This window comes from Panthera onca, chromosome D1 (genome assembly GCF_046562875.1).
Source record: "Panthera onca isolate mPanOnc1 chromosome D1, mPanOnc1 haplotype 2, whole genome shotgun sequence".
In the NCBI taxonomy this organism is placed as follows: Eukaryota; Metazoa; Chordata; class Mammalia; order Carnivora; family Felidae; genus Panthera; species Panthera onca.
Genome location: NC_138348.1, coordinates 106,717,862 through 106,744,999, shown reverse-complemented (window position 1 = coordinate 106,744,999; position 27,138 = coordinate 106,717,862). Strand labels below are relative to the sequence as shown.

Sequence of the window (27,138 nt, the reverse complement as noted above, 5' to 3'; positions counted from 1 at the left end):
CACTAAACACTTATAAATTCTCTTGTCTTCTTTGTTTTCTTTGAACTTTCATGAGTTTTTATTTCCCTAGCTGCGTCGTGAGGTAACTAAGGGCAGTTACCATATCGTATTCTCGCAGTGGGTCCTGATTCCAGAGGGAGACTGTGCTCCCACCCGTGCACTGTTACTGACTGTGATCTTGGTCTCAGTTTTCTCATCTGTGAAATGGAAATAATGATACTTACTTCCTCACAGGGGTTTTGTGTGCCTAATAGGAGACAACACATGCCAAGTCCCTAGAATGGTAAGCATTCACAAATGTTGGCCGTTGCAATAATTATTCATGTCTCTTAGCTCCAGACTACCTAATATAGTGCCCTGGTCTGTAACTATGCTTAATCAATACTGAATGGAATTCAGTTGAGTCAATGAGGGAACTAAGACTGTGTGGGTGATATATTGTGGAGTAGGGGAACTCCTGGCATCACTAAAATCATGCCACAGATGCTGTCACTTATTGTCAGCCAGCCAGCCTCTTTTTAGGTCCCCGCCGCTCCCCGATACTGCACAAGAGACTTCTGAGGGTTTGGCTCAGCGAACAGGGGATGATTTCCCAGAGCATCCCTCCCTGCTTGCCAATCAAAACGGACCGGGCTGCAGAGATCAGGGCGCCAGACAGCCTGAGGGTCTTAAAGGTGATACTAGAAATGTGGACCAGAGAGCTCTTGTGTCCCAGAAGAAGCCTATCTGTCTGCTATTTCCCTTAATAGGCCCCAAGCCCGGCCTGCTGGAGCAGAAAGCAGGCTCAGCAAGGTGTACCTTCTGTCTTACAGTTACCAGGATGTCCATGGGCACCAGCCAGCAGGATGCTGTCAGCTGGGACCCCGTCATCAATAGCTAAAGGGCTACAAATGGTGGCCAAATAAGTGGGGACACCTGTACTGCTCGACGGAGCCATAGAGGCAGATTTTTTTTTTTAAGAACTGGGAACTATAAAGTTGTAGCCCCAATGAGCGGTATGGATGTCACTACCATTCAGTAACCCAAGCAAATTCAGCAGATCCCGGCTTAAATCACATATGCTCTATTGAAAACAATTCAGAGAGACAAGAAAGAATTTCATTAAAGGTGAAAAGTCTCATCATCAAAGGCATGATGGTCCAGTGAAACAAGGATGTGCTTCGGCCGCAGACAGGCCTGTATATCCTTCCTGTTCAAACCGTGTCGTTTCAGCAAATTTTTCTAACCTCAATTTTCTGAGGGATAAAGGGGATAATAACACCTAGCTCACGTGGCTGTGGTGACACACACATGAGACAATGCATTTAAAGCGGGCTACCCAGTCTGTGGCGCATGGTAGGGACACAAGCCACATAAATTCCCTTCCCTTTCACTCCCAAGGCGGATTCATCCGGCCCAAGGCTAGGAGTGGGGCAGCCGCTGAGAATTCCACAGGCAGGCGAATACGATTATTTGAACATTACTGAAATGTTGACCTAAATTGTGCCGGCGGTTGGACTACTGACAGGAGAAAAAAAGGCTCTCTGCTCTCAGCGCTCTTCACTCTTGCAACTCAGCGCACAGGGCTGTCCGTCTCCTCCCAACCTCCAGCGGGAGATCTGGATTTATCCCGTGTTTAACCTCGATTTTGACACACTGCCATTTCCAATAAGGCCAGTTTCCTTGCCGAAAGAAGTCCTTCCCCTGGGTGAAATCCCAACAGCTTCATTTGTGTAAGTTCCCTTATTGGTCTTGCTAACGCGGGTGTGGTTTTTCCTCGTTACAGAATTATTGATAATAAGCAGAGGAGCACGGGCAACTCGCCCTAAGTAGGCAGCCTGTCGGTTCCCCTGCCCGCCCAGGGAATGAATGGGCCGCCTTATTGCTGCGAGGACGAGGTGTCGCCGAGCAGAGAGGCGCCCTCCCGGACGGGGCCGGGGGGCGGGCCGGGAGAGGAGGCCAGGACCCCCGGGCCGGGCCGGGGGAGGGCAGGGGTGCGAGGGGAGGAGGCCAGGCTGGCTCGGTGGAGCCCGACAGGTTCCAGTGGCTCCCCTCACCCCTCTCCACGCCTCCCGGGTTTTCCCCTTGGCTCGGGGTTTCCTGTTTCAGTTCTCGGTGATCTCCAGCAGCAGGTGCTGGTTTGCCAACCTCGGCTCCAGAGGAGGCGAAGGAGAAGGAAAAGAGGGAAGGGGAGGAGGAAGCGGCGCGGCGGCGGCGGCTGCGGCTGCGGCTGCGGGCGGGCGGGCGGCCGAGGAGCGAGGCGGCAGGCGGGAGAGCCGGCTTCGCTCTCGCCCGCGGAGCAGCGGCGCGGGCGGCGGGCGAGCCGAGGCCCCGGCGCGCGGCCGGCCGGCCGGGCGGGCGGCATGGGGGAGCCTCCCGCTCGCCCCGCGCCCTAGCGGCGGCCGCGGCGGCCCAGGGCGGAGGCGAGAGGCGGCCGGCCGCCGGAGGGCCCCGGGGCCGCCCCGGCTTCCAGGGCATGTCGTGATGGCCGCGGAGAAGAGACCGCAAGTAGGTTGAGCAACAATTGTGCGCGCGCGGCCGGGGCGCGAGTTGTGCAAGCCCGGGGGAGGGGGCGCCGGGGCCGCGGTCCGCGGGGAGGGAGAGAGCGAGGGCGCGCGGGCGGGCGCGGCTCGGCGCGGGGAGGGCCGGGGCCGGCCGCCGTCGCTTGCGGGCCCCGCCGCCGGCGCGCCGCTTCCTCGCGGCGTCGGCCATGCCGGGCTGCGGCCGCCAGGTTTGTCCCCCCGGCGGCGGGGGAGGGGGCGGACAGCGGCCGGAGGGGCCCTGCGGGAGCCGTGCGAGGGGAGGGCGGCGCGCCGGGAGGCCGCGCCCGGGCGCCGGGCGGAGAGGCCGGAGCGGCGGCGCCGGGCGAGCTCCAGGCCCGGGCGGGTCTGCCCGCCCCCCCCCCCCCGGAGGACGGGGAGTGCGGCGGGGAGGGGGGGGGGGGCCGGACTGAGCGCCCGCGGCTCCCGCAAGCTCGGGTGGGGCCGAGCGGAGAGCCCGGCCCGCCGTCCCCGCGGCCGGAGCCGTCCTCGCCGGCACCTCGGGCCGGGTGAGGCCGGAGACCCGGGCCCCGCGGCCTAGGGCAGCGGTCCACTCCCGCCCGCCCGCCGCGGGGCTCGGCCGCCGAAGATGGAGGCGAGCCCGGGCGCTCCGGACGGAAACGGACCCACGGCGCTGCCCCTGCGGCTCTGGGCGCCGCGCGCTCGCGGGGTGAGGCATCCCCCGGCACCTCGGATCCAGCCCCAGCCCTTAGCTTTCGTGACGCGGCCCCGGCGGAAACCCCTCCGGCGTCCCCGTCCCTCCTGCGCCCCGCGCCCCTCACCCCTCGGCCCCGGGGCGCACCCCGGTTTTCACCTCGCGTTCATTTTAGACGGGCCGCTGCTCCCCACCTTCAACCCCCGACACAGCCCTGTTCCACGTCGAACTCGGAGAAAGGATCCCCGCTTTCCTTCCCTAAACTGCCTCCCCTTTCACCCCTTCAACCCGTTCAGAAGCAGCCTGAGCTTCCAAGTACCGATTACTCTAACTGGGAGTCTTGCCATTTGGGTAACCGTTAACAATACTGGTTTGTGCTCCGTGCTTTGTGATAAAGAGATGAAATCTGAATCCAGATTTAGTCAAAGTTTTCCTATTGGTTGCAAGGCTGGGTTGGAGTATCCCCCAGGCCGGTGAGACGCTTATTGATTCAGATTTCTTTTTTCTTTTCCTTCTTTTCTTTTCTTTCCTTTCCTTTTTTTAACCATCTTGGAATAGTTACAGAGACACTTGGGCTAGTAGTATATTTAGAAATTTGGTAAAATTCATCAATTCTTGACTCATTTCCTCGTTGAGTTTTTCCAGTGCATCTTCTAAACGGGAAACAGTGGATATGCCTCAAACACTTTTTGGGCTTTCCAAGAACCACAAGAAGTCAGCAATACAGCGTTCTATCCATATCTATCTCTATAGATAGATAGAGGTATCTATTGAGATAGATAGGAGGTATCTATAGAGATAGATATGTATTTAAGTCTAAATATGTTTAGGTTGTAGAAGTTTGTTTAGGTTGTAGAAGGTATGACTTACATGTATTTAAACACTCACATTTAAGTTAATTTTAATGGCAGTTTCTTCATCTTGGTGTTACCGGACTATAAACATAGCTTCGCCAAATATTTGTAAAATTATCTTACTATCTTACCTCTCTGTTCACCTGTTTGCTTCCAATTTGGCGTTCTTATTTTACGTTATCTATACCTGTCTCTTTGAAGATACCCTTAAATATCGGAATGATCTAGTAACTCAAATCTAGAATTTGAAACGTTTTGAAATCTAGAATCCAAAACGTTTTGAATTTGAGTATTTTTACTTAAAGAGTGGGTTTTACTTTCCAAGTACTGTAAAATTCAACCTCGGGCATCTGGCCATCACTAAAGTACTGGAACATTACAAAGTAAAATAAACTTTTTAACCAAACGACAACAAAAAGGTCGTTGAATTTAAATCTCCCTTTGATAATGAACATCTAATGAAACTAGTTGATTAACAGTGGAAAATATTAAAGAATAGGAAACAGAAGCGTGGAATGTTTGTATTGTTGATGGGAGTTTTTATTAGTCACTTCCTTTTATTAAGTATTTGTTGTAATTACCAGACTAATAAAAATAACCTATTTTATATTACTGGCTTCTCCAGGAGCTGGGTTTCACGGGTTATATCTGCCAAATTGGACCCCAAGTGCTTCATGGAAATTCTATTTTTGAAGTATTTTCCTCATTCTGCACCTGAGTTACCTTGTCTTCATTCTAGCGGACCACAGTGGTTTTTACATTAATTTTAATTACTGTAACAGCCGTAAAAGTGTTGCTATCATTTTATAGCTTTCAATTCCTTTTCTGTACCCTCTTGTAAGTTTTTATACTCTTTCTGGGCTTTTCACTGTTTTTTGTGCGTAAATTTAGAAGAATTCTCTCATTCTGATGGGATAGCGATTTTAAAGAAACAAACATAAGATATTAAGTAGATTTTTTTTTTAATCCTGTTAGTGTTAGAATGTAGGATTGTAAACCAGTCTCCAGTTACTGCTCCCTGGGCACCAGTAAACTTTTATTCCCTCAGCAGATAATTAATTTAGTGTTGATCTAGGTGCTGTATAAGGCCCCTGACCTCTAGAAGAAGAGAGATTAGGAACAGCTAGAACATGGTGCTGGATGAAATGGACTAAGGGGGACAAACGAAGAATAGGAAATGCAGGTATTGTAGTGGGAAAAGCTGTTGGCCAGGTCTCCAAAGTAAGATTCAAGTAGAGCGGGATAAGAGTCCTTTCCAAGCGAATACTGTGAGGCAAGGAAGGCAGGGCGTGGATGGGCCAATAGGAGCAGTGAGTGGCAAACACAGTTTCCGGGTATAGCTTTTACTGGACAGAGAAATAGTAAATAAGGTCAGTGAATAACAAAAAAATGTATTAAGTCAGGTTTCCAAATGCAAACCAAAGTGAAACCAAATTTAGAATCCTGAGATGCTGGGGTTTGATCTCCAGTCTACCAAACGTCATAAGAAATCTTGTGTCTCAGAGGTGCCCACATGCCTCGTGGACTTACGACGTATGAAATACCCTGATTTTTACAAAACTTGAATTTTAAGGTCCACCAGAAGACCTGTTATATTTGCTGCTGTTCATAGTTTGGAGAAATGATGAACAATTGAATTTTTTTTTTTTATGTATTTCATCCCAGAATATATCTCCAGTGTCTTGGGGAAGAGACTTTATAGGGTAATTGAGCAATTTAAATGACGTGGCCTGGGAAATGTGCGCCCTGTCTGTCACATCTGGTGCTTTATGGCGTAAAGGTAGCTTTCAGATCTGTGATCTGGAGACACCAGTTCTCCATTCTTGCTGTGGTTTTTGTAGCTGACATAACAGCTGTTATGTATTGTGTGCCGATGTGCCCGACCCCATGCTTACACACTGCTCTTCTGGTCCTCATTCTATAGATGAGGAAACCCAGACACAGCGTTCAAATAGCTTCAAGTCACACGGGTAGAAAGTTGCAGAAGGGAGCCGGAACCTTTGCTGCCTGACTCTGAAACCCATGCCCTTAACCCTTGGGCAGTTCTGTCTCCCTGTGATTCTGTTTTTACTTTGTTCCCTAAGACGTGTCATCGTGTGTACATATGTAGACACACATCGTTTGAAAATTAAGAGATGCATGATCATTAGCACTGATGGGTCTGGAAGATGAGAAGACATACACTAACTTACTCTCTGCCAAGTACTCCCGGGTCTGGACAATATGAAATCCTGTCTGGCCGAAATAGTTTGGAGGCAAGGACCGTGTCTTTTCAGCAGATTGCTTAGGGTCCCTAAGAAGACAAACCTGAAGACAGTTTTAGTCTGACATGGGGAACATTTCAACAGAAATGTAGTCCCACCAGAAGGAGCATCTTTTGGCAGAAACCACAAAGGTTTTTATGAGTAGTGAATTTTACTGACGTTTACAACACTTTTTTCTGGCTATAGTAACGTCACATGCTTCCTGGTAAAAGACTCAGAAAATGTAGACAAATGTAAACAATTTTTTAAACCTCTATGACCCAGAGCTTGCTAAAAACACTACGACGCATTTCCCTCTTTAACTTTGCTGTGTACCAGCAAAGGATTGTTTTACTTCGTTAAAATGAAAATGGAAAAATAATCCCCCCCCCCCCGTAAAGCCTAGTGTATGTGGTTTTACATCACAACACTGACAGTAATTCTTAGGCTCAGTGAACTAGCCCACAAGCAGATGTCTGAAAAGTCAAAGTGTTCTGCCTTCAAGGTAATTACCCACTCCTTAAGGGTGGATAGGGAATAAGCAGAAAATCCCAAGGTTGTCCTGTTTGCCTGGAACATTATCTTTTCTTCGGCTCCTGGCTCACTGTCGAGGCCTCTGCTTAGATCTCATTTGGTTTGCTTTGTTGTATTTTTAAGGCTGATGACAGTAGGTAACACTTATTTGTGCCAATCATCGTTCCAGGTGCTGTCCGTGTATGTTATACTGCACTGCCCTTGAAAAAGTATTTATGGCCTCTTTTTCTTTCCTCCCCTGATGAAGAAAACAAACCACAATGTGGTAAAATAACTTACGGAGGTCTCACAGTTAATAATGGCAGAGCCAGGGTTCCAGGTTGGTCAGGTTTACAACCCCCTGCTTTAAACAAACATTAAGGGTTCTGTAACCTAATGTGTGTTAATAAATTTGGTAATGTGAGATTTAAACAATGTGATGGAATCCTCTTTCTTAGAAGTTTGGTTCTAAAAAGCTTGGTTTCTAAAAAGTTTGGTTCTAAAAGTCTTTTTCTTGTGCAGGTAGAATGATAGAGTTTTGCCCCCCACCTTCCCATCCCCAGATAGCATACACTAAGGCTTTTCTCAGGATATTCAAAGTATTTCAAACATTTTCTTGCTAAGAACATGTCATTTAATCCTTATTCTATGTGAGTTACACATGTTTTCCCCCCAATATTTTAATATCATTATGCTTTAGCTGAACATCCCAATGAAATGTTTTCTGCACCTGGGTCCTTAGGAGTCATAGAAGTTATGCTCAAACACAACAAGCTTTAAGGTTTTTGATGGCCAGAAAGCTTTCCAGAAAAGTTGAATGGATACGTATACCTGGTAGCAGAGAGAGAGAGGAGAGAGAGAGAGATTTGATTTCATCATGTTTGAATGCACTATGGACTTTTTGGGGCGCCTGGGTGGCTCCTGCGTCCATCTTCTGCTCAGGTCATGATCTCACTGTTGGTGAGTTCGAGCCCTGCATCAGAGTCTGTGCTGACAGCTCAGAGCCTGGAGCCTGCTTCGGATTCTTTCTCCCTCTCTCTCTACCCCTCCCCCGCTCACACTCTGTGTGTGTGTGTATGTGTGTGTGTGTGTGTGTGTGTGTGTGTGTGTGTACACGCCCTTGTCTCTCAAAAATAAATAAACATTAAAAAAAAATTTATTTTAGGGGCACCTGGGTGGCTCGGTCGGTTAAGTGTCCAACTTTGGCTCAGGTCATGATCTCACTGCCCGTGAGTTCGAGCCCCACGTCGGGCTCTGTGCTGACCGCTCAGAGCCTGGAGCCTGTTTCAGATTCTGTGTCTCCCTCTCTCTGTGCCCCTCCCCTGTTCATGCTCTGTCTCTCTCTGTCTCAAAAATAAATGTTGAAAAAAAATTTTTTTTTTCTAAATTTTTTTAATAAAATTTTTGACAGTTTGCTAGATGAGCATTTATACCTAATTTTAATGCTGGCTTTTTTTTTTTGACTTATGTTTTAAATTGTTTAAGTACTACAAGTTGGTTAAGAAAAAGCAAAGAGAGAATGAAAGCCACCTGGAATCTCCTTACCCAGAAATAACTAATGTAAATATTTGGATAAATCCTCTATTTTTTATTCCCGTAGGTATACTTTACAGAGTTTTTACTTGGGTTTTTACGTAGAAACACAAGCGTTCCATAATCTCCCAGTTTGGGGCAAAATTATTTGCTTGCTCCCCTGTGTTTTCAAAATATTACATATTCCTCCCTAATCTTTGAATATTTGTCTATGTTTAACTGTTTACTTCTTTCTTTTCTGCTTTTTGCACCTCTACTCTTCATCTGCAAACAGAAAATACTACCTAGAGCATAGATTTGTCATAACGATATACTGATAATACAAAATGTTGATAACAGTACCTTATATGTGCATATGATTTTTTTATTTTGTTTTAGGTTCCCTGAGGGCTAGGACTCTGGTCTACATTGTTCTAACCCAACTCTTATACAACGCTTGGCACCCAGTAGATATTTCATGAATGTGTTGTTATTGAAGGGCCACATAGCACTTAAAATGAACCTGCTAATGTGGGTGGGATGAACAAAAGCCTGTGGATGGTGAAGAGATGGTCACAGTAATTGATTCAGAGCAAATAAGAGAATTGGTGCCCAAACTGTAAAAATTAACTTAGAATGAATGATGAGATTTCTTGAGGGGCCATACAGGTTTGCCTTCTAAGAATATAATTAACCTTATCTACCCCGCTTAGCAGGGGAAGGATATTATAAAATTGATTTGTGTAAAACGTTTATTCTTAAAGTCTTCGAAGAGCGAAATGTTTAAACTGTTTTAAGTGGAAGATTTTGTATGCAGACATGATAGTTTTCTACCTTCAAATAATATGCAGCTTATAATTTCACTTACTGTGAAATCTAATAATAGCTAACATTAATTGGGCACTAACTCTGTGCCAGGCACCGGTATTAAGCACTTTACTTACATTATCTGATTTAGTTTCACATAGTTCTGTTAGGTTTATACTGTGGTTGTTTTGCCTATCTGCTAGGTGATGGAACTGATGTCCAGAGATGCTTATTAACTTGGCCAAGGTTATCGAGATTTCTGGTTTATTCTAAACTAAATGGCAATACTTGTTCATGCCTTTTTTTTGTTTGTTTTTTTTTAAATGGCGGGGGCAGCAGGACCTCATGATGTATACTGATTTATATCAGTGAATTCTTTGGTCTTCTTGATGTTATCTGTTCCTTGCTGACACTGTCCCTCCCTCCCTCCCACTAAGCCGGGTTGGACAACTGAAGGCTTATGCTGCAGAGAAAGCAGGTGGGACCTCAGAATTGCATCTCAGCTCTGCCCTTCCCAGACCATGACCTTAGGCAAGCCTCAGTTTCCCTTTGACTTTTCTCGGCCATCGGACACTGTGTACTTCTCAGAGTTGTTTTTACTGAATCAAGATCATGAGCACAGAAGTGTGCCAGGCGCTCAGGATTATTAGAAAATGCTTTAGCTGTATCCGTTGATTTGATTGGACAGAGATTTGGTTTGTTTTTCTGTCTCCTTATTCACAGGCTCTTAATCATGTCCTGAGTGGTTGGGATTCCCAGGTAGGAAAAGCCTGTAAAATCGAGTTTGCCGTTACTGCTTTTAATATATCAGTTTGTATTATAGATTTTCCAAAGGGCTTTCAAATCTATTACTTCATGTTTTTTAGGGTGAAGCTAAAATTAGTTTTTGTTCTTTGTTCTTCGTCATCTGTCCTCATTTACTATTCAAAATTATGTGGGTTTATTTTATCCTTATTCTGTGACTTAGTCTGTTTCACATCTTGGCTTTTACTTTCTAGCTCATTTTTACTGTGTGCTTACAGGGAACAAGTTCCCCATGCAATTGAGGCTTTCTGCTTGTTGACTTAGACATTTTTGTTCTACCTTTGAATTGTCATTTTTGTTAATTGCCTCACTGATGTGGCCATCTTCTATATTAGATACCTTCTGGAATTTTGCTAAAATTTTAAGTGATTAGTACAGACTTAAAAGGCTTAAAACGTGCAGTAAATTATCTATGTTGATAAAGCAAGTATTCCTGTTTTTGCTAAGAGAGAAAAGTACCTTAAGTAGCATAAAAGTCATGGGCATAAAAGTATGTTAAAATTGGCAATAGAGTGCATAGGAAGAAACACTCTGAGGTAGCGGAAATATTTCCTAAACTGCATTTCTATTATTTTGATACTTCACTTTATCTTTTAAAATTAAATTTTGAGTTTGCTTAACACCTTCACTTTATCACATTTTTAGAATACAGAAAAAAAATCTAAAATGATGCTGAAAATCATCTGTGATTCTCACCCAGAGATCATTTTGGTATAGGGGTGCCATTTTTAAACTTTTAGCCCATATAAACACATTGCTTGTGTTGAGAGAGACAGAGAGAGAGAGAGCTAGCGGGGTAGGGGCGGAGAGCGAGGGAGATGCAGAATCCGAAGCAGGCTCCAGGCTCTGAGCTGTCAGCACAGAGCCCGACATGGGGCTCGAACCCACGGACCGTGAGATCATGACCTGAGCCAAAGTCAGGTGCTGAACCAACTGAGCCACCCAGGCGCCCCTGATTCTGTTCTGTACAAATTCCTAGATGTGTCGTGAAAATGGCACCATTTTATATTCTTACTGGCGGCGTGTCTGTCCATTCTTTGTACCTGTTACTATTTCCCCACATAGCCTAGCTTTGCTAATTTGAGAGAGAAGAATGGGCATGATGGTGTTAAGCAGCTCCTTCTCTGGAGGCAGAGGGACTGAGTTTGAATTCCTTTTCTGACACTCACTGGCTATGTGATCTTGAACAATTTTTTTATTTCCCAAAGCCTCAGTTTTTGGGTTTTTTCCTCTGTAAAATTGTGATAGCAGTACCTACACTCATGGTACTGTCCTCTAATAGTGTGGTTGTGGAGATTAACAGATGATGTGTATTGAAGCGTACGTCCTTGAGAGATTTTAGCTGTCGTTGTTTATTATAAATGAGATTTCCCATCACTATATTTTATACTTTGGTATGCCTATATTTTATACCTAGTCGTAGCTGGTATAAAGGAAAAATTACTCATTTTTAAATAACCATCTAGCTACCTTCCTGAACTCTTTTCTGCGTACTCTTAAATTGTAGGACTTAGTTCCAGCACCTTTTCAGTCTGAGTCTCTTGGTTTTTCAGAATAGGTAATGGTGATACAATAATAACAATTTTTTTCAATACTTCAATTCTGCTTTTTCTTCTTACATTGTGTTGGTTGAATTTAGACAACAGTGTTGATGAATAGTAGTCATTTGTTGATGACTTGGGCTTATTTCTGATTTTAATGTGACGTCTTCTCTGGTATTTCACTTACTAAATGTCAGTGGCTGTTGCTTTCATAGATAGGTAGGAATATATACACATATTCCTGCAAATAACCATAAAAGTCAAATGTGAGAAACTTGAAAATAGATTTATATGTTATGGGAGGATTCTCTTAAGTTACTAAATCCTTAAGTATCTACTAGGCACATCTTCAAAAATATATTTTCAGTGTTTAATTCACATTCTCTTCTTTTTTTATTGAACATGCAATCAATTTAAATATATCTTCAATTTCAATAAGTTTGAAATATCACTGCTTTCGATCCGTGTCTCATTGATACGCCCTTCAAGACCTACTCTTGTTTTCACTATTGTCCATTGTTGTATCATATGTGTAGAATAGTCGTAAGAGTAAATGAAACAGTTTTGTCCCTGGAATAGAACCTTTTATTCAAATGAAGTCTCAGGATCAGGGTCCCAGCGTCCTCGTTATTGAGCCTCTGAGGCCTCTTTTAGAACACTACTTGAAAACTTCTTCCCCTCCGGAAAGATTCAAGTAATTTCTAAATCCCCCAAACTGACAGTGCCACTAAACTGACATTTTCAGAAGTTAGCAGGTGAACTACCTCGTGATCTCATGAGGTTTTATTAGATTTTATACTGAAGTCCTAGCTTAGCATGTTTACAGAGATGATTAAGTATGGCAATATGTGCTACAATGAAAATACGGTATTCACAAATCTAGGCAGTATCTTTCTATCATGAGGTTACTGAAATTTTGGTCCTTGAGTCTCTTCTTTTTTCTACGTTCTTCCATGTATCCATCATTACGGTTTAAAACCCCGTCAATATGCCAGGGATGACCAACTTTATCTCTCTCTTATGCAGCTACCTTGACACAGCTCCCTTTGGATAGCTATTGGTATCTGAAATGAAAATCATCTACAACAATTTCTATCCTTCCAAATCTGTCTCTTTCCAAGCCTTCCCCGCTTGAGTGTCCTTCATTACCTTCTTCTCAGCTGCTCAAACCAAAAATCTACCAAGCCCTTGATTGCCCAGGTCCCTCCTTCCTCTTCCACAACCAAGCCAGCGCATGAGCCTTTAATCCATACACGTAAGGAATTGAGTTAACAAGGTTGTTCAATATTAGAAATATCTATTACCATAGAATAAAGTCTACCCGGGTAATGTGTGTTGTGACAGTTTGAATATGCTATGCAATTCACTTTATATGTAGAACTTCTATGGATGGAAGTAAGATTATGCATATATTTGGTTAGTTTCTGTGCTATTTTTGTTAGGTTTTGTCACCAGCATTATATTAGACTTTTAAACCAGTCACATGCTCTCCATGGTCTCCAGCTGGATGTTTTGAGGTTTTGCTAGAACACACCCATGGAACCTGAAGGCTCAGCAGCCTTCACCAGGAATGGAGTCAAGGGTACAAATCTTTCACAAGGTTGTATTACTTCCATGGTTATTGACACTCGTAACCTTTTCTTAAGTCAGCTTTAATGATGGATTCTTAATTGATTGGCGTGAAGATTTCTGGGAAGAATCCTTTCCATCTCCGTGAACATGACATGTGTAACATTCCCTATCTGCAGAACTCCCCACCTCTTGGTCACAGTTTCAGGGGGGTTGTCGTTCATTCGTGCATTCAGAACCACTCCTCCTTGACCGGTTCTGCTTTTTCCTTTTTGCTTCCTAATTTCTTTGTGCTTTTAATTTTATTCCTTTGTTCAACTTTATTTGGTTCGCTTGTTCATTTTAACCTTTCCAGTTTAAATTTTTTTTTTTTTTTTTAATTTTTTCCCAACGTTTTTTATTTATTTTTGGGACAGAGAGAGACAGAGCATGAACGGGGGAGGGGCAGAGAGAGAGGGAGACACAGAATCGGAAACAGGCTCCAGGCTCCGAGCCATCAGCCCAGAGCCTGACGCGGGGCTCGAACTCACGGACCGCGAGATCGTGACCTGGCTGAAGTCGGACGCTTAACCGACTGCGCCACCCAGGCGCCCCTCCAGTTTAAATTTTTAATTCCTTTATTTCTTGTCTTCTATTAAAAACAATTAATTTTTCTTTGAGTTTCATTCTGGCCACATCCCATAGGTTATAATTTTTTTTTTTTATTTAACTACAGAGTTATTTGGAAGAGACTTCTAATTTATAGATCGGTGGTTTTTAAAACCTGTTTTTGGCGCTCTGCTGCTAACTCCTGTCTGTGTATCATGGTCAGAGTGTACTTCCATTGTCTAGGTTTGGGTTTTTACTAAATGCCTTGAAGAAGGTAGGCTAGTGTCCGCGGCTGTCTTTATCTTAACTTTGAAGTCAGGCAGCCTGTGGCGAATTACTCTGTGAGTACTTGAGATAAGGATCATTGTTACCATCATTGTTATGGCTTAAATACGAATACACCTGGGAGGTTAATGCCCTCATCATCATTTAAGGCCTGTGGATAAGAGAAGTAAATGTAACATTTTGGATTTGGGGGGCTTTCTGTCATCTGTGTGTCTTAACTTCCAAAATAAGCTGTTTTCACAGTTGGTTTTAAAAATGTTTGAGTTGCTTAAGTGGAGCTCCTCTCCTCCTAGATCTCCACACTTCTTGGCCCTGGTACCGTGCCTTCCTTTGTGCTTTCTAGGATGTTCTGGGGGTAGGAGCTGAGTGAGCACCTGTGGCTTCTCCATGGTCCTCCCTGTGCTCTTCACTGATTTAATGGTATGACAGGGAGCGTCTTCCGAATCCTCCCCACTGCCCCCCTCAAGACTGTAAAGCTTTGGAAATAAAAATGAACTGTTCTTTCCTGACCTGTGTATGGATGGCTGGATAAACTGGCCAAGAGGAATGGCAGAAATTTTTCACATTCTTGAAGGTGAGGAGTGGTGGCAATTCTGGTGGCTCCTGTGAGAAAATTAACAAATTACTCTGTTTCTGAAGGAGAACCAAGTGCTTCAAATTGCTGCCTTTTTATTTCCCAGTAAGCTCCCTGCTGTCCAGTGTGCGCTGAGGTCGTCTGCTTGCATTCGGGAGAGAGCTGCTGATTGGTCCCCACACGTCCGCGCTCTTCCCCTTTGGGAGAAAGATCGCAAGCTGGGAACCAGAGCCTGCTAATGTCTGTACCCCGTCCACAGATGACACAGATTTTCTGTACTGAGACAGACCCTAGACTCAGAGTGCAGGTAGCCGTTTAAAGTATGATTTTGGAGAAACACCAGGAATCCGCTTCTTAGGAGAAATCTCACAGAATTGATGCTGCGACTTTGGTCGAGGGAGGCAGTTTCCCTGCTGGCCTGGGCGGTGGGCAAGCACGTGCCAGGCTGGCAGCTGCAGCTCGGCCTGGAGACCACCCCGTGCCACGAGAGCACCTGAGGGAAGCCGGGGCAGGTGGAGAAAGCACTTTGGAGCTCCTGGGTGACAGCCAGCAGCCAGAATGCCAGTTTGGCAAGTGTGCTGCTGGGTGCTGAGTGTTGGGCCCGAACGCTCCTGCGAATAACAGGTAGATCAGCAGTGTTTATTACCCACCTTGGTAGCAAATGAGCGCTTAGATTCTTTGTGCATTTCAGTAGATTGGGTACCTCTTCGATGATCAGCACCTAATCCAAGCAGGACAGTTCAACGTGGATTCACGTTTGATCCAAATAATTTTTCTTGTCACCGTGTGCTAGCCTCGGACTCGATTTTGTGTGTATTATCTCTACAGAAATAATCCAAACTGGAAGATAAGATAAAAAGATGAGTTACTTATTTTAGAAATACTAGTTCAAAAGACTGATTAATTTGTACACTTGCCAAATCTTTGCTTCCCAGTAAAGTAGCTTTTTGTTTACCAAACCAAATGGGTTAGGAGTCTCTTGGAAGAGTGAGGAACGGGATAAGCTGACCCTGCCCTCCCTGCACCCTCCGTTCTCTGTGCACATGTGTGCGCACGCGAGCAGGGAGGAGGTGAGGTGCGGGGGCAGGGTAGGGGGGCTGAGGACCCACAGTGTGCTCATGCTGTCACGTTTCACCGGCTTTCATCAGCTTCCCCATCTAAGTAGTCATTTGCTCTAATGAGCTGTCCTTTCACCCCGTCCTCCAGAATCCTTCTCACTTAGATGTGTGATGACTTCTTGAATTACACAAGCCTCCCAGCGCCCCCAGTGGTCTGTCTTTGGGAGTTGGGGGTTTGGGTGGGGGAGGGACTGAAGCAGCAACATAGGGAGTCTGTAGGCGCAGCATTAAGCCCCAGGTGTGGTGAGGGCTGCTCAAGAAGGTGGAAGATGTGTTAGAAAAGGAGGCAGGAGAGCAACAAAAAACAAGCCCCTGCTCCTGAGTTTCTTGCCGGGAGAGGCTTTTTCTCTCTCGCCCCCTGGCAGTCCTGGCCCCCTTGGTCGCACAGAAGCAGGGACAGCCTGAGAGTTGGGGTAACGTTAACAGGCTTGTAGTTGTTCTCATTCACTCACACACAGATGTGCGCACCCTTTCTCTCTCTGCCCCACTGACTCCATTCTCCTGCCTTGCACTTCTTAAAGAGGAGAAACCTCATCCTTCTCCAACACGCCCCCCACAGTCTCTTTCTGCGTCTTATTCCTTGCCTGCCGCCAAACTTCTCAAAAGGATACATGTGCTGTCCTTTCCTCTTCACACACTCTGTGGCTGGGAGTTGTAACCTGTGGCCTGCGGTTCCCCGGGGGACCCATGGGCAGAACACGGCCTTTTGTCATGTTGGGCAGGAGGAAGTTTACATCTTTGTGTTCCTAGACCTCCTATGTTCCTGATGATTCAGCGGTTCACCCGATGGTGAATGTAAGCAATAAACCCGGTATCAAGAACAGCCTGCCTGACTTTGTCACCAGTAGAAATTGCAAACGTGTCCCTCTCTGTTTCAGTTGAGGTAGATTCTCTGAAATGCCTTTTTCACTGTTAGCTGCAAAATCTCAGTCCGTGTCGGGTCTGCTGCTGCATCTTGTTCTTTGGGATGTATGTTTTTATTTTACGTATTGACCAGCACTTCTTTGAAAAGTGATCTGTAGACTTCATTAGCCCGCGAAGGGGAGGTCTGGCACACTCGGAAAAAGCATCTGCCGTCCACCCCTCTCTCCGTCGCCCTGGAGTAGCTCCCTGCGAGGCCGCTAACCCCCTTAACCCAGTGTCCTCAGCCTTTTTGCAGGGGATGTGTGTCATTTGCTGCCCTCGATTTTTTAATATTTTACTTCTTCTTGGTCTAGACCCATTGGCTCTAATTGAGATAATATATCCTGTTTGTTTCTTTTCTTTTTTCCTGTGTAGCTTTAGATACCTGTCACCATTTGCTTGGCCTATTATAATACCTTCCTGACACGTCATCTTTGAGTTTCTTTTACCCCCCTCAAAACCAATGCAGCTGGAGTGATCCTAAAATGTAGTTAGAAACACATCATTCCTGTTGTCAGAAACCTTCAGGGGCTCCCCATTACCTTTCTAAATTACGGGAAGAAATAGACCAGTCCCTTTTAAAAATTTTTAATTCCCATATAGTTAACATGCCATGTAGTATTCATTTCAGGTGTAGAATATAGTGATGATTCAACACTTCCATACATCACCCAGTGCTTGTCACAAGTGCCTCCTTAATCCCCTTCACATATCCCTCCCCCCATACACCCCCATCTACCTCCAATCTGGTAATCATCAGTTTGTTATCTGTAGTTAAGAGTCTTTTGCTTGGTTTGTCTCTTATTTTTCCTTTGTTCATTTGTTTTGTTTCTTTTTTTTAATTAAAAAAAATTTTTTAATGTTTATTTTTTGACAGAGAGAGAGAATGAGCAGGGGAGGGGCAGAGAGAGAGGGAGACACAGAATCTGAAGCAGGCTCCAGGCACTGAGCTGTCGGCACAGAGCCCAATGCGGGGCTCAAACCCATTGGCTATGAGATCATGACCTGAGCTGAAGTCAGACACTCAGGCAACTGAACCACCCAGACACCCCCATTTGTTTTGTTTCTTAAATTCCACATATGAGTGACGTCACATGGTATTGGTCTTTCTCTGACTAACTTATTTTGCTTAGTATTTTACTCTCCAGTTCCATCCATGTTGTTGCAAATGGCTAGATATTTGTTTTCATGACTGATACTCCATTGTGTGTGTGTGTGTGTGTGTGTGTGTGTGTGTGTGTGTGTGGGTGAGAGAGAGAGAGAGAGAGAGAGAGAGAGAGAGGGAGACATATTTATTCATCAGTAAGTGGACACTTGGGCTCTTTCCATTTTGGGGGGGAGGGGTGGGGAAATACCCACTAATGAAATTCGTGGGTCATAGGGTAGCTCTGCTTTTAACTTTTTGAGGAACCTCCATTTGTTTTCCATGATGGTTTCCCACCATCAGTACGTGAGGGTTCCTTTTTCTCCACATCCTCGTCAACATTTGCTGTTTCGTATGTTTTTCATTTTAGCCATTTTGACAGGTGTGAGGTCATATCTCACTGTGGTTTTGATTTGTATTTCCCTGTCGATTAGTGATGTTGAGCATCTTTTCATATGTCCGTTGGCCATCTGGATGTCTTATTTGATTTGGAGAAATACCTGTTCAGGTCTTCTGCCCACTTTTTAAATTGGATTATTTGGTTTCTGGGTATTGAGTTGTATAAGTTCTTCACATATTTTGGTTACTAACCCTTTATCAGATATGTCATTTGCAAATATCTTCTCCCATTCAGTAGGTTGTCTTCTAGTTTTGCTTCCTTCACTGTGCAGAAGCTTTTTATTTTAATCTTGTCCCTATAGTTTACTTTTACTTTTATTTCCCTTGACTGAGGAGATACATGTAGGAAAATGTTGCTATGGCCCACGTCATAGACATTACTGCCTGTATTCCCTACCATCATCACTGTTTAAAAAATAAAAAACCTTCAATAGTTTCCCAGTACCAAAGTTGAAACTCTAGTATGGCCTCTTTCTAGCCTCTTCTACGGCAGTAGAATTAATCAAACAGCAGTATTAATCACACAGTGTTCTGCATATTTTATTATCTGTCACATCTCTGGGCCTTCGATCCTGTTCTCTGGGCAAAAATCCCTTCTCCTCCCACCTTACCTCGCTCACCACCTTCCCCCCAGCCACAGACACATACACCATAGTCTGGGTGGGACTGACATCATCTGTCTGTACTCCCCTCTCAGAACCTTCTCAAATCATAGCCAATGTCCTTGTCTCTTGTACCCTTATGTGTTAATAGCATTAATTTTGACATACCCTCTACTACACAGATGGTCATTTATCGGGTTTCCCTAGTACAGCTTTATATCCCTTAGGGAGCACTTGTATCCATGTTTATATCGTCTCTCATCTTCGCTCAGCATTATCCCTTTGTCACAGCGGGTTTTAAATACACACTTGTTGAGTGAGCATGTGGACACCTGGAACCCAGATTTAAGCTCTCATGCAGTGTGGTTGGGTGCTCACGGACGATGCTAGTTCCCGCCTTTCATCAGAGCATTACTTCTTAAATGTATAAATGAAATGTGATCAGCTACCTAACTTCTATAAAAATGCCCCAAGAACCGAGGTACGCCATAATTAATGATGTTACTATCGATAAAATCCCTCAGTCATAGGAATTCTTTCTTTTCATAAAAGATTTTGTTCAATAGCAATTATTTAAGGGAAAAATTATCACAGCTTTAATTGTTCAATAGTTAATAACTTCTAGGTCTTAGGAGAAAGCTAACTCTGAAAAGTGAAGCAGTTTATTACTTTAGGAAAGTTCTGTGGAACTTTTAGGAAATTAAAATGTTAATGAAATTATGAGAGAGGTGGGAGGGGATCGCCTTGTCTAGAGCCATTTATTTCACAGCCCACCATCTAAATTGTTAAACTGAAGGAAATGCTTTCTTATTTTCTACAAGAAAAAAAAAAAAATCCTTGTTTGTTTTCAGGTGCCTCTCATTACTTTCTTCTAATTATGCTTCCATTTTCTCCCTCATCCGTTTACTCCTGCCCACCTTCATGCCAGTGTTTTTCTTCTGAATCACTGGCTCCCAACCACCTTTATCATCATGTTCCCTTTTGGCTTTCCCTCAGCATCTTGTAATTATTTTCACTGGCCAAGATATCATGACCCTTCAGTCTTCAGCTTTTCTTACAAAAAGCTTGGGTATGTTTGGTTTTTCCAAACTAAATGTTTGGAACTAAACTAAACTAAGTGTATTAACTCATTTAATCTGTATAACAACCCTGTGCTGTTGGTGGTATTGTCCCCATTTTCTGGTTAATGAAACTGAGAGCAATTAAATAACTTGTCCAGGTTACTCAGTTGTTGGAAGAGGGCATGGTATGGTGTTGGTTTTTATACTCATAAATTAGGAGGTCAGCCTCTTTTTCTTTGGACCCTATGCTGGAACAAACTCTGCCCTGGAATTTATAGTCAAGGTTCAGGGACGTGGTTCAGAATAGCACTAAACCAGAACTGTAGAAATAGTGGTTCCTCTATCGGAAAGCATGGCCCACCCAGTCTAGTCAGGCACTCTCTGGTACACTGACCGTATCCCTTTGCTAACAGCAAAATTGTGCCCAAATATGGCAAAGCAAATACATTAAGGAAAGTGACAACACAATCTTATTATTGATACAAAAATTCTTGGGGAAATGTAAGCATATATAATCCACAAAATGTAATTGTGTTTCTATATTAGACAATCTATTAATATAATTCATAATGTTAGTAAGCCAAAGAAAACAGTATGATCCCTTTAACATATTAATGCAATCCACATTCCTGATTTTTTTCCCCGTATCTTTCATGTAGGAGGCAAATGTATTTCTATAAGTGATTTTTCAAAGGCTCTATATAGCGTGATGTGTATATGTATAGTTGCATATAAACAAAGAATTGCATATAGCTCACACTTGCTGAATGCTTACTATGTGCCTGACACCATTCCAAGTGTTCTATATTAGCTCATTTAAATTTCAGAGCAACCATATCACATCTTTTTTTTTCTATTGAGAAAAATGGGGCCTGGCGTGGTAAATAAGCTCAAGGTGAGGTATGTATGTGTTGTATATCTGTATGTGTGAACACCACCTAGCCGGCAGTCCATATATGCTTAATAATAAACTCCCAGAGGCATTCCCATCAGTATAGGGAAAAACACAAAATAGCCATTGTTATCTAATAATACAGTGTAATTAGACAAAAGCATGGAGTAAGAGATCTAAACATTGGTAAGAAAGAGGCCATGTGATGATTTTACGTTATTGTATGTATCTGGAAATCCCCAGAGCCTCAGGGAGACACTGATGGAAACATGCGGAGTTCACGGAGGTACCTAGTTCACTGAAGTTTTATGTGAATAAAATAATATTTTAGACACCAACAATAACTCGTCAGTAAATATAATGACAGAAGAAAAAAACCTTCATTCACAGCAGCAAGAACAAAAGCAAAACATTTTAAGACAAGCTTAGTAAGAAGTTTGTCTTTTGTGAAGAAATCAATTTTTTTTTTTTGCTGAGGTATAATTTACAGTCAATATCGTATGAATATTAGGTGTACATCATAGTCAGTATGTTCATACATTACAAGATGATCCCCATGAAAAGTGTCATTACCAACTGTCGCCATACAAAGTTATTACAGTATTCTTGACTCCACTCCCCAGGCTGTGGATTACATCCCCGTGGCTCATTTATTTTGTAATTGGAAGTTTGTACCGCTTAATCCCTTTTTTTTGCCCCTCCCCTGCCCCCCCCCCGCCGCCCCTGCCCCTCGTAACCACCAGTTTGTTTCCTGTATCTCTGCATTTATTTCTGTTTTGTTCATTTGTTTTGTTTTTTAGATTTCATATATAAGTGAAATTCTATGGTATATTTCTTTTTCTGAATTATTTCACTTAATCTCTCTAGGTCCATCCACGTTGTTGCAAATGGCAAGATCGCATTTCTTTTTATGGCTGAGTGATATGTGTGTGTACCAGATCATTCTTGATTCAACAGTTCAACAAATCAGCAGTACTTTTTAAGCAAGTCCTACTATAGCACAGTCTCCCTCCAGTTACCAACAGCTTTTTGATTAAAATCTGTCAAAACATTTCTAAAGTATCTGCATGTACATGTAAAAATAGCCAAGAAGAGAATAAGAAAATGAGAAAAAAATGTAATTGGGGCACCTGGGTGGCTCAGTTGGTTAAGCGCCTGACTCTTGATCTCAGCTCAGGTCTTGATCTCAGGGTCGTGAGTTCAAGCCCCGCATTGGGCTCTGTGCTGGGCGTGAAGCCTGCTTAAAAATGTAATGATGGAAGACTTGCACATTCAGGGTCCCCAATATACTATCAGTCTACAGTCTTAATATGTGGTATAGGCACAGAAATAGAAAAAAATCAATGGAACAGAATTGATAGTAAGTAAGCCCAAGTTTACAGGACATTAGTATAAAATAGGGTCCTATCACTCCCATCTCAGATGAAAAGCCAAGACCTTAGTGTGACCTCCAGTCTTGCTTCTCACCGTAGGGTCAGTGGGCCAACAGCCATGGCCTCAGCTGTGAGCTTGTTAGGATGCAGTATCTCAGACCCCAGCCCAGACTTCCTCAGTCACAGTCTTGAAGATGTTCATGGTGCAAATGCTGTGTAAAGTCTGTGAGGCACTGCCTTTTAGAGCTCCACTTGACCTGGCTTCTTATGTGGGTCCCTTTCCGTCCTCATCTTCTCAGTCCTCCCCCTGCTCACTTGCCACCCGTCCTGCTGGCCATGTTGCTGTTCCGTAAACACACACTCCTGTCAGGCTTTTGTACTAAATCTTCCCTCTTCCTGTGCACATTTTCTTTGCTGTCTGTGCAAATATCACCTTAGCAGAGAAGCCTTCCCTGACTGAAAGTTTCTTTGTAGCCTTTTCCATCGCCTGGCATTTATGTATTGTATATATTCTCTCCCTGTCCCCCAGCCACACTACACAGTAAGCCTGGGGAGAGAAGGGGGCTTCCTTCATTCCTACTATCTCCCCAGCACCTGCACCTCAGAGGTGCTCAATTACTGAAACTGGCATTAAAAATACCAGTCCTAAAGGTTCTGAGGAGAGGGAGAAGTTACACTCAGCTCTTGTTTTTCATTGTACTTTTGTAAAGTTGCTGCAAGTCCTGAACCATTGCTCCTAGAGGAAATAGAGGAGTAAGTTCCTGTGAGCCTCCAGTCAAAACGCTTCCATGGACCAATCAACACATAAACCTGTGGCCAGTGTGTTGCTGTTTAAAGACTTTTTTAAAAAATGTTTTAACATTCACTTTTGAGAGACACAGTACGAGTGAGAGAGGGGCAGAGAGAGAGGGAGACCCAGAATCAGAAGGAGCTCCATCCGGGCTCTGAGCTGTCAGCACAGAGCCTGACGTGGGGCTCATAGTCCCAGAGCACGAGATCATGACCTGAGCTGAAGTCGGATGCTCAACCAACTGAGCCACCCAGGCGCCCCGTAAAGACTTGTTATTTCATATATAGTGTTGGTTCGTTCACCCACACCAACCCCACGGCCAGCAGCGCTTGAGGTCGGGCCTACCTGGGGCGCGTGCTTTATATGCAAGGCCTTCCTGCGCTTCAGGACACTGGACAGCGCTTGAGCGCCAGGCTGGAGAGCCATTTAAACTGCAAATCCAACAAAAAGCACAAGATGCAGAAGACCCAGCAGTAAATAGTACTTTTCAGGAGCCGTGTTGACAGTAGGAGAGCTTGAAGGAAGAGGCACAGTCTCACTAAGTTCAGCCTCAGCTGGAATGTGCCTCAGGCAACTCCGATTTTCCACCTCTCCTCACACAGGCCCGCCAAACGGCTTTGAACGAGTATGAATTTGGAGGGAACAAATATTTCTTTACCAGGAGGCAGATTTGCAAACACAGAATCTGCCAGTAACGAGGACCACCTGTACATCAGTCTTTCAATAAATATGTATTGTGTTTCTCTGTGCTCTGCTCCTGGAATGATCTACCGCTCAAACATTTATCAAGTCCTGGCCATAGGCCAGGCCCTGTGCAAAACTCATGTCCTCCAAAGATAAATTTAACTGTGTTCCAGGAAAGGTTTCTGCAGATTTGGGGCTTAGCTGAATCTTCAGTAGTAATGGGTAGGATTTTAACACGTGAAGCTGTGAAGAAAAGGTGTTTTAGAAGAAAAAACCTGTAAGTCACTGGCCATTTTAAACTTGGGTACCCATTAGACGCACCTGGGCTATCGCCAGTTCAAAATAAATAAACAACTAAACCTCTCTAGGCATGAGATTCTGGCATCCATATCTTTTAAAACTCCCCAGATGGTTCTAGTGTGCAACCAAATTGAAAGAATCATTGCTTTAAATACTCATGTTTGGGAAGAATATAGGTTATGTGACAGGAAGATCAAATCAATCTGGAAAAGGAATTTTGGCCCAGGTATTGAAATGCTATCAGTTCTTTATTGCATATGTCTTGAGTGCCTATTGTATGTGGAGCACTTGGCGGGGTACGGGGGATCCATCAGCAAGACCCCAGGAGTCCCTGCCATGCTAGAGTTGACAGACGCTGTTGGCAGCTGTTGAGGGTGATTCACATTCTAAATTTAACTTCTTATAGTATATGGTGATTGGTATGGAGGAGTTTTGTCAGGGAGGCTCAGAAATCCAAATTTAGTATCTAAATGATTACATCTCTCTCTTATGGAATAGAACTCTGTAGAGAAAAATGTTATGAACTCCTGTGCCGATTTCACTCGGCAGCATCTAACACAACCGTTCGGTTGGCTAGCCTCTCCGTCTTGTTCAGTTTCTTGAATACCAGGACAGTTGGCTGAAGTGAGTAGTGCAGTACTTGGAAGTCACTGGCGTGAGGGCCTTACAGGGCCCTAGCTCCAGCATTTCATTTTCCCGTCTTAGAAGAATTGGTATGTCAGGAACTATTTCTATCATGACTATTAATGAGAATTTCGATGGAATTCTTGATAAAGAACTTTGGTTGGGTCATAGTTGGTTTGTAGTTACTTTTGTGTCATTTTCTGCATCCCATGCTTTTCTCTCTCCAGTTCCTTTCTACTCCGTTCACTCTTACACACTCTTCTGGGCCATTCGTAAGATCAGACCTTATGACAGAGCTTTCTTTTAATTCTGTCTGATAGTTATTCTTTATAGCCTGACTCTGTCAGTCTCACCTTTCAACAATGCTCTTGACCAAGCAGTGTTTGAATTAGTTTGCTGCGTGGAATTATTTAACACCTAAAGAACCAGACCCATGTCCGTCCTCCCCTGGGATGCACAGGCTGCAGGTACCGTGTTGTACATGAACGAGTACACAGTGGGTGGAGCGGGGGTAACGGCAGAGACAGTGGCCGATAGGGGCCCCCACAGCATCAGGAGAGAACAGTTCTGACTAGGCTTTGATAATGAGGTTGCAAATATTGTCATTACTGTAAGAGGTAAGGTGTCATCAGGTTGTCCTAATTCGGAGAATGTCTTACCTGTATTTCATATAAAATTACACACTTTGGGTCAGCCTTTCTTGGGAGTTTCAGTTATATTTAATGTAATTGTGTATTTTAATATGGATGATATCAGATGATTTCTACCTCTTTTAAAATCATTTGTGGTCTTTTATGCCCATGAATTTTCTCTCCCTTTACTCCCTTTTACATTAGCCGCTTTAGGAACCTGTGACGTGAGCATTCAGGATGTCATTTGTATTCACTGAGCTTTTCTAAAATTCCTTGTTCCTTGATTATTTACAAGTTTGATAAGAATTGAAGATCATCTTCTTAAAGTTTTTTTTTCTATTCATCTTTGAGAGAGAGCAAGAGAGCGTGCGAGTGGGGGAGGGGCAGAGAGAGAGGGAGACACAGAATCCGAAGCAGGCTTCAGGCTCTCAGCTGTCAGTACAGAGCCCTATACAGGGCTCAAGCTCACAAACCGTGAGATCATGACCTGAGCCGAAGTCGGACACCTAACCGAGTAAGGCACCCAGGCATCCCGAAGAGCATCTTTTTAAAGACTTACTGCTTAATGAATTTTCAAAAATACTGAATAAGAAGTTAATACTGGGAAATAATTGAAGGCTTACACTGTGGAGTATGTTGTCACTTAAAATGACTGCAGAAAAATTTTTGCTTTTAGTCTACAGGGAAGAAATAACTGTTTTTTGTGTATTTGCTATTTGTCTCTGAACCCTCTTAGTGATGTAGCACTGAAAGATTGTCAGACCCTTAGAATTTTGATATTGAGGGACATTATCTTCCCTCTTTTAAAAAAAATTTTAACATTCATTTTTGAGAGAGAGAGAGAGAGAGACAGAGCATGAGGGAGGGAGGGGCAGAGAGCAGGAGACACAGAATCCAAAGCAGGCTTCAGGCTCCTAGCTGTCAGCACAGAGCCTGACAAGGGGCTCGGACCCACAAACTGCAAGATCACGACCTGAGCCGAAGTTGGAAGGTTAACTGACTGAGCCGCTCAGGCGCCCCTTATCTTCCCTCTTATTACAGGACTTTTTCTTCTGTAGAACTTTTTTTTTTAAGTTTATTCTGAGAGCGAGCATGCCCGTGCATATGGGAGGGAGAGGCAGAGAGACAGAGAATCCCAAGTACAGGGCTCAGTCTCATAAACCGTGAGATCATGACCTGTGCCGAAATCAAGAGTCAGATGCTTAACCAACTGAGCCACCCAGGTGTCGCAGAATTGTTTCTTTTTTAAAAAAAACTTTCCCATTATATGTGTTTTAACAGTAGTCTGATCAGAGTTAATTTACCTAAGTCTTCTTACCATTTTTTGTTCCCCTTAATAGCTCTTGATAGCAAAAGCTTTTGTTGAGTGTGGTTTGAGGGGGTGTTTTTCCTGCCTTAGTTCTGAACCAAGTGAGAAATAGACAAAGGAGCCAGACAGATGGACATCAAAATAGCCTTTTTTTTGGTGGAACCATGGCAGAGCCCAGCTTGGAGGGCTTGATAACCTTGAACGTCCAGACTAGAAAGCTTTAACCACCCAGTCTTGGGCAGTGCTGGGGAGCAAGGCAGCCGTGTACTCTCTGTCCGTGGGCAGATGCCCAGGGGAAAAGGGCAGAGGAAGGGGCCAGGCTTTGCTTGCAAAATTCTTCTTCCCAGACTCCCCCACCAGATCAGTCCTCCTCCAGTGAGGAGGCAGAGGCCAGATGGAGTGCTGTACCCAAGGAGGCCACTGTAGTTGGGAAGTTGAAGCCAGAGCAGGAGACGCCAGGAAAAGACCTCTCATCACAGAGAGGCTGATGTGCCCTCAAGCCACCGCTGCCTTGGATGTTGACAGCAGCCTCAGTGGCAGAACCAGGGCTACAGGAACACTGCAAAGAGCTGAGGGCTCTTGGAGAAGCTCACCCTGTCATGAAAGAGAAATAAAACTCGCCCACAAGCACTTTCGTTCACATGCTGGTACCTGATTGATTTTGCTTTATTCTCTTACCCTGTGTGTGTAGATTAGGTTTTTGTAGGTTGGTTATTTTGTTTCTTAGTTTAATTCTCAAAAATTAGAGAAGAGTTTTGGCTGAAATTTTAACCTTTGAACCTTTGGGAGACAGTTGGGAAAATGTGACATGGTAATTTCACTTCCACGGTGTTACTGTTAGGA

General features: G+C 44.1%; 1 protein-coding gene across 5 annotated transcripts in view; it reads left to right on the top strand.

Moving 5' to 3' along the window:
* The window catches only part of ZC3H12C (zinc finger CCCH-type containing 12C), an 87,747-nt gene that overhangs the window by 2,160 nt on the left and 58,449 nt on the right, over positions 1-27,138 (top strand). Inside the window, exon 1 of one of the 5 annotated variants that reach the window (XM_060604628.3) lies at positions 1,623-1,712. The exons of 1 other annotated variant lie outside the window; for it this stretch is intronic. Coding sequence is in view for 3 of the 4 variants with exons in the window: in XM_060604624.3 (XP_060460607.3) it covers positions 1,849-2,487 (639 nt within the window). In the remaining variant the exon portion in view is untranslated. 3 more of the 5 variants (XM_060604624.3, XM_060604626.3, XM_060604625.3) reach the window with 3 other exon arrangements.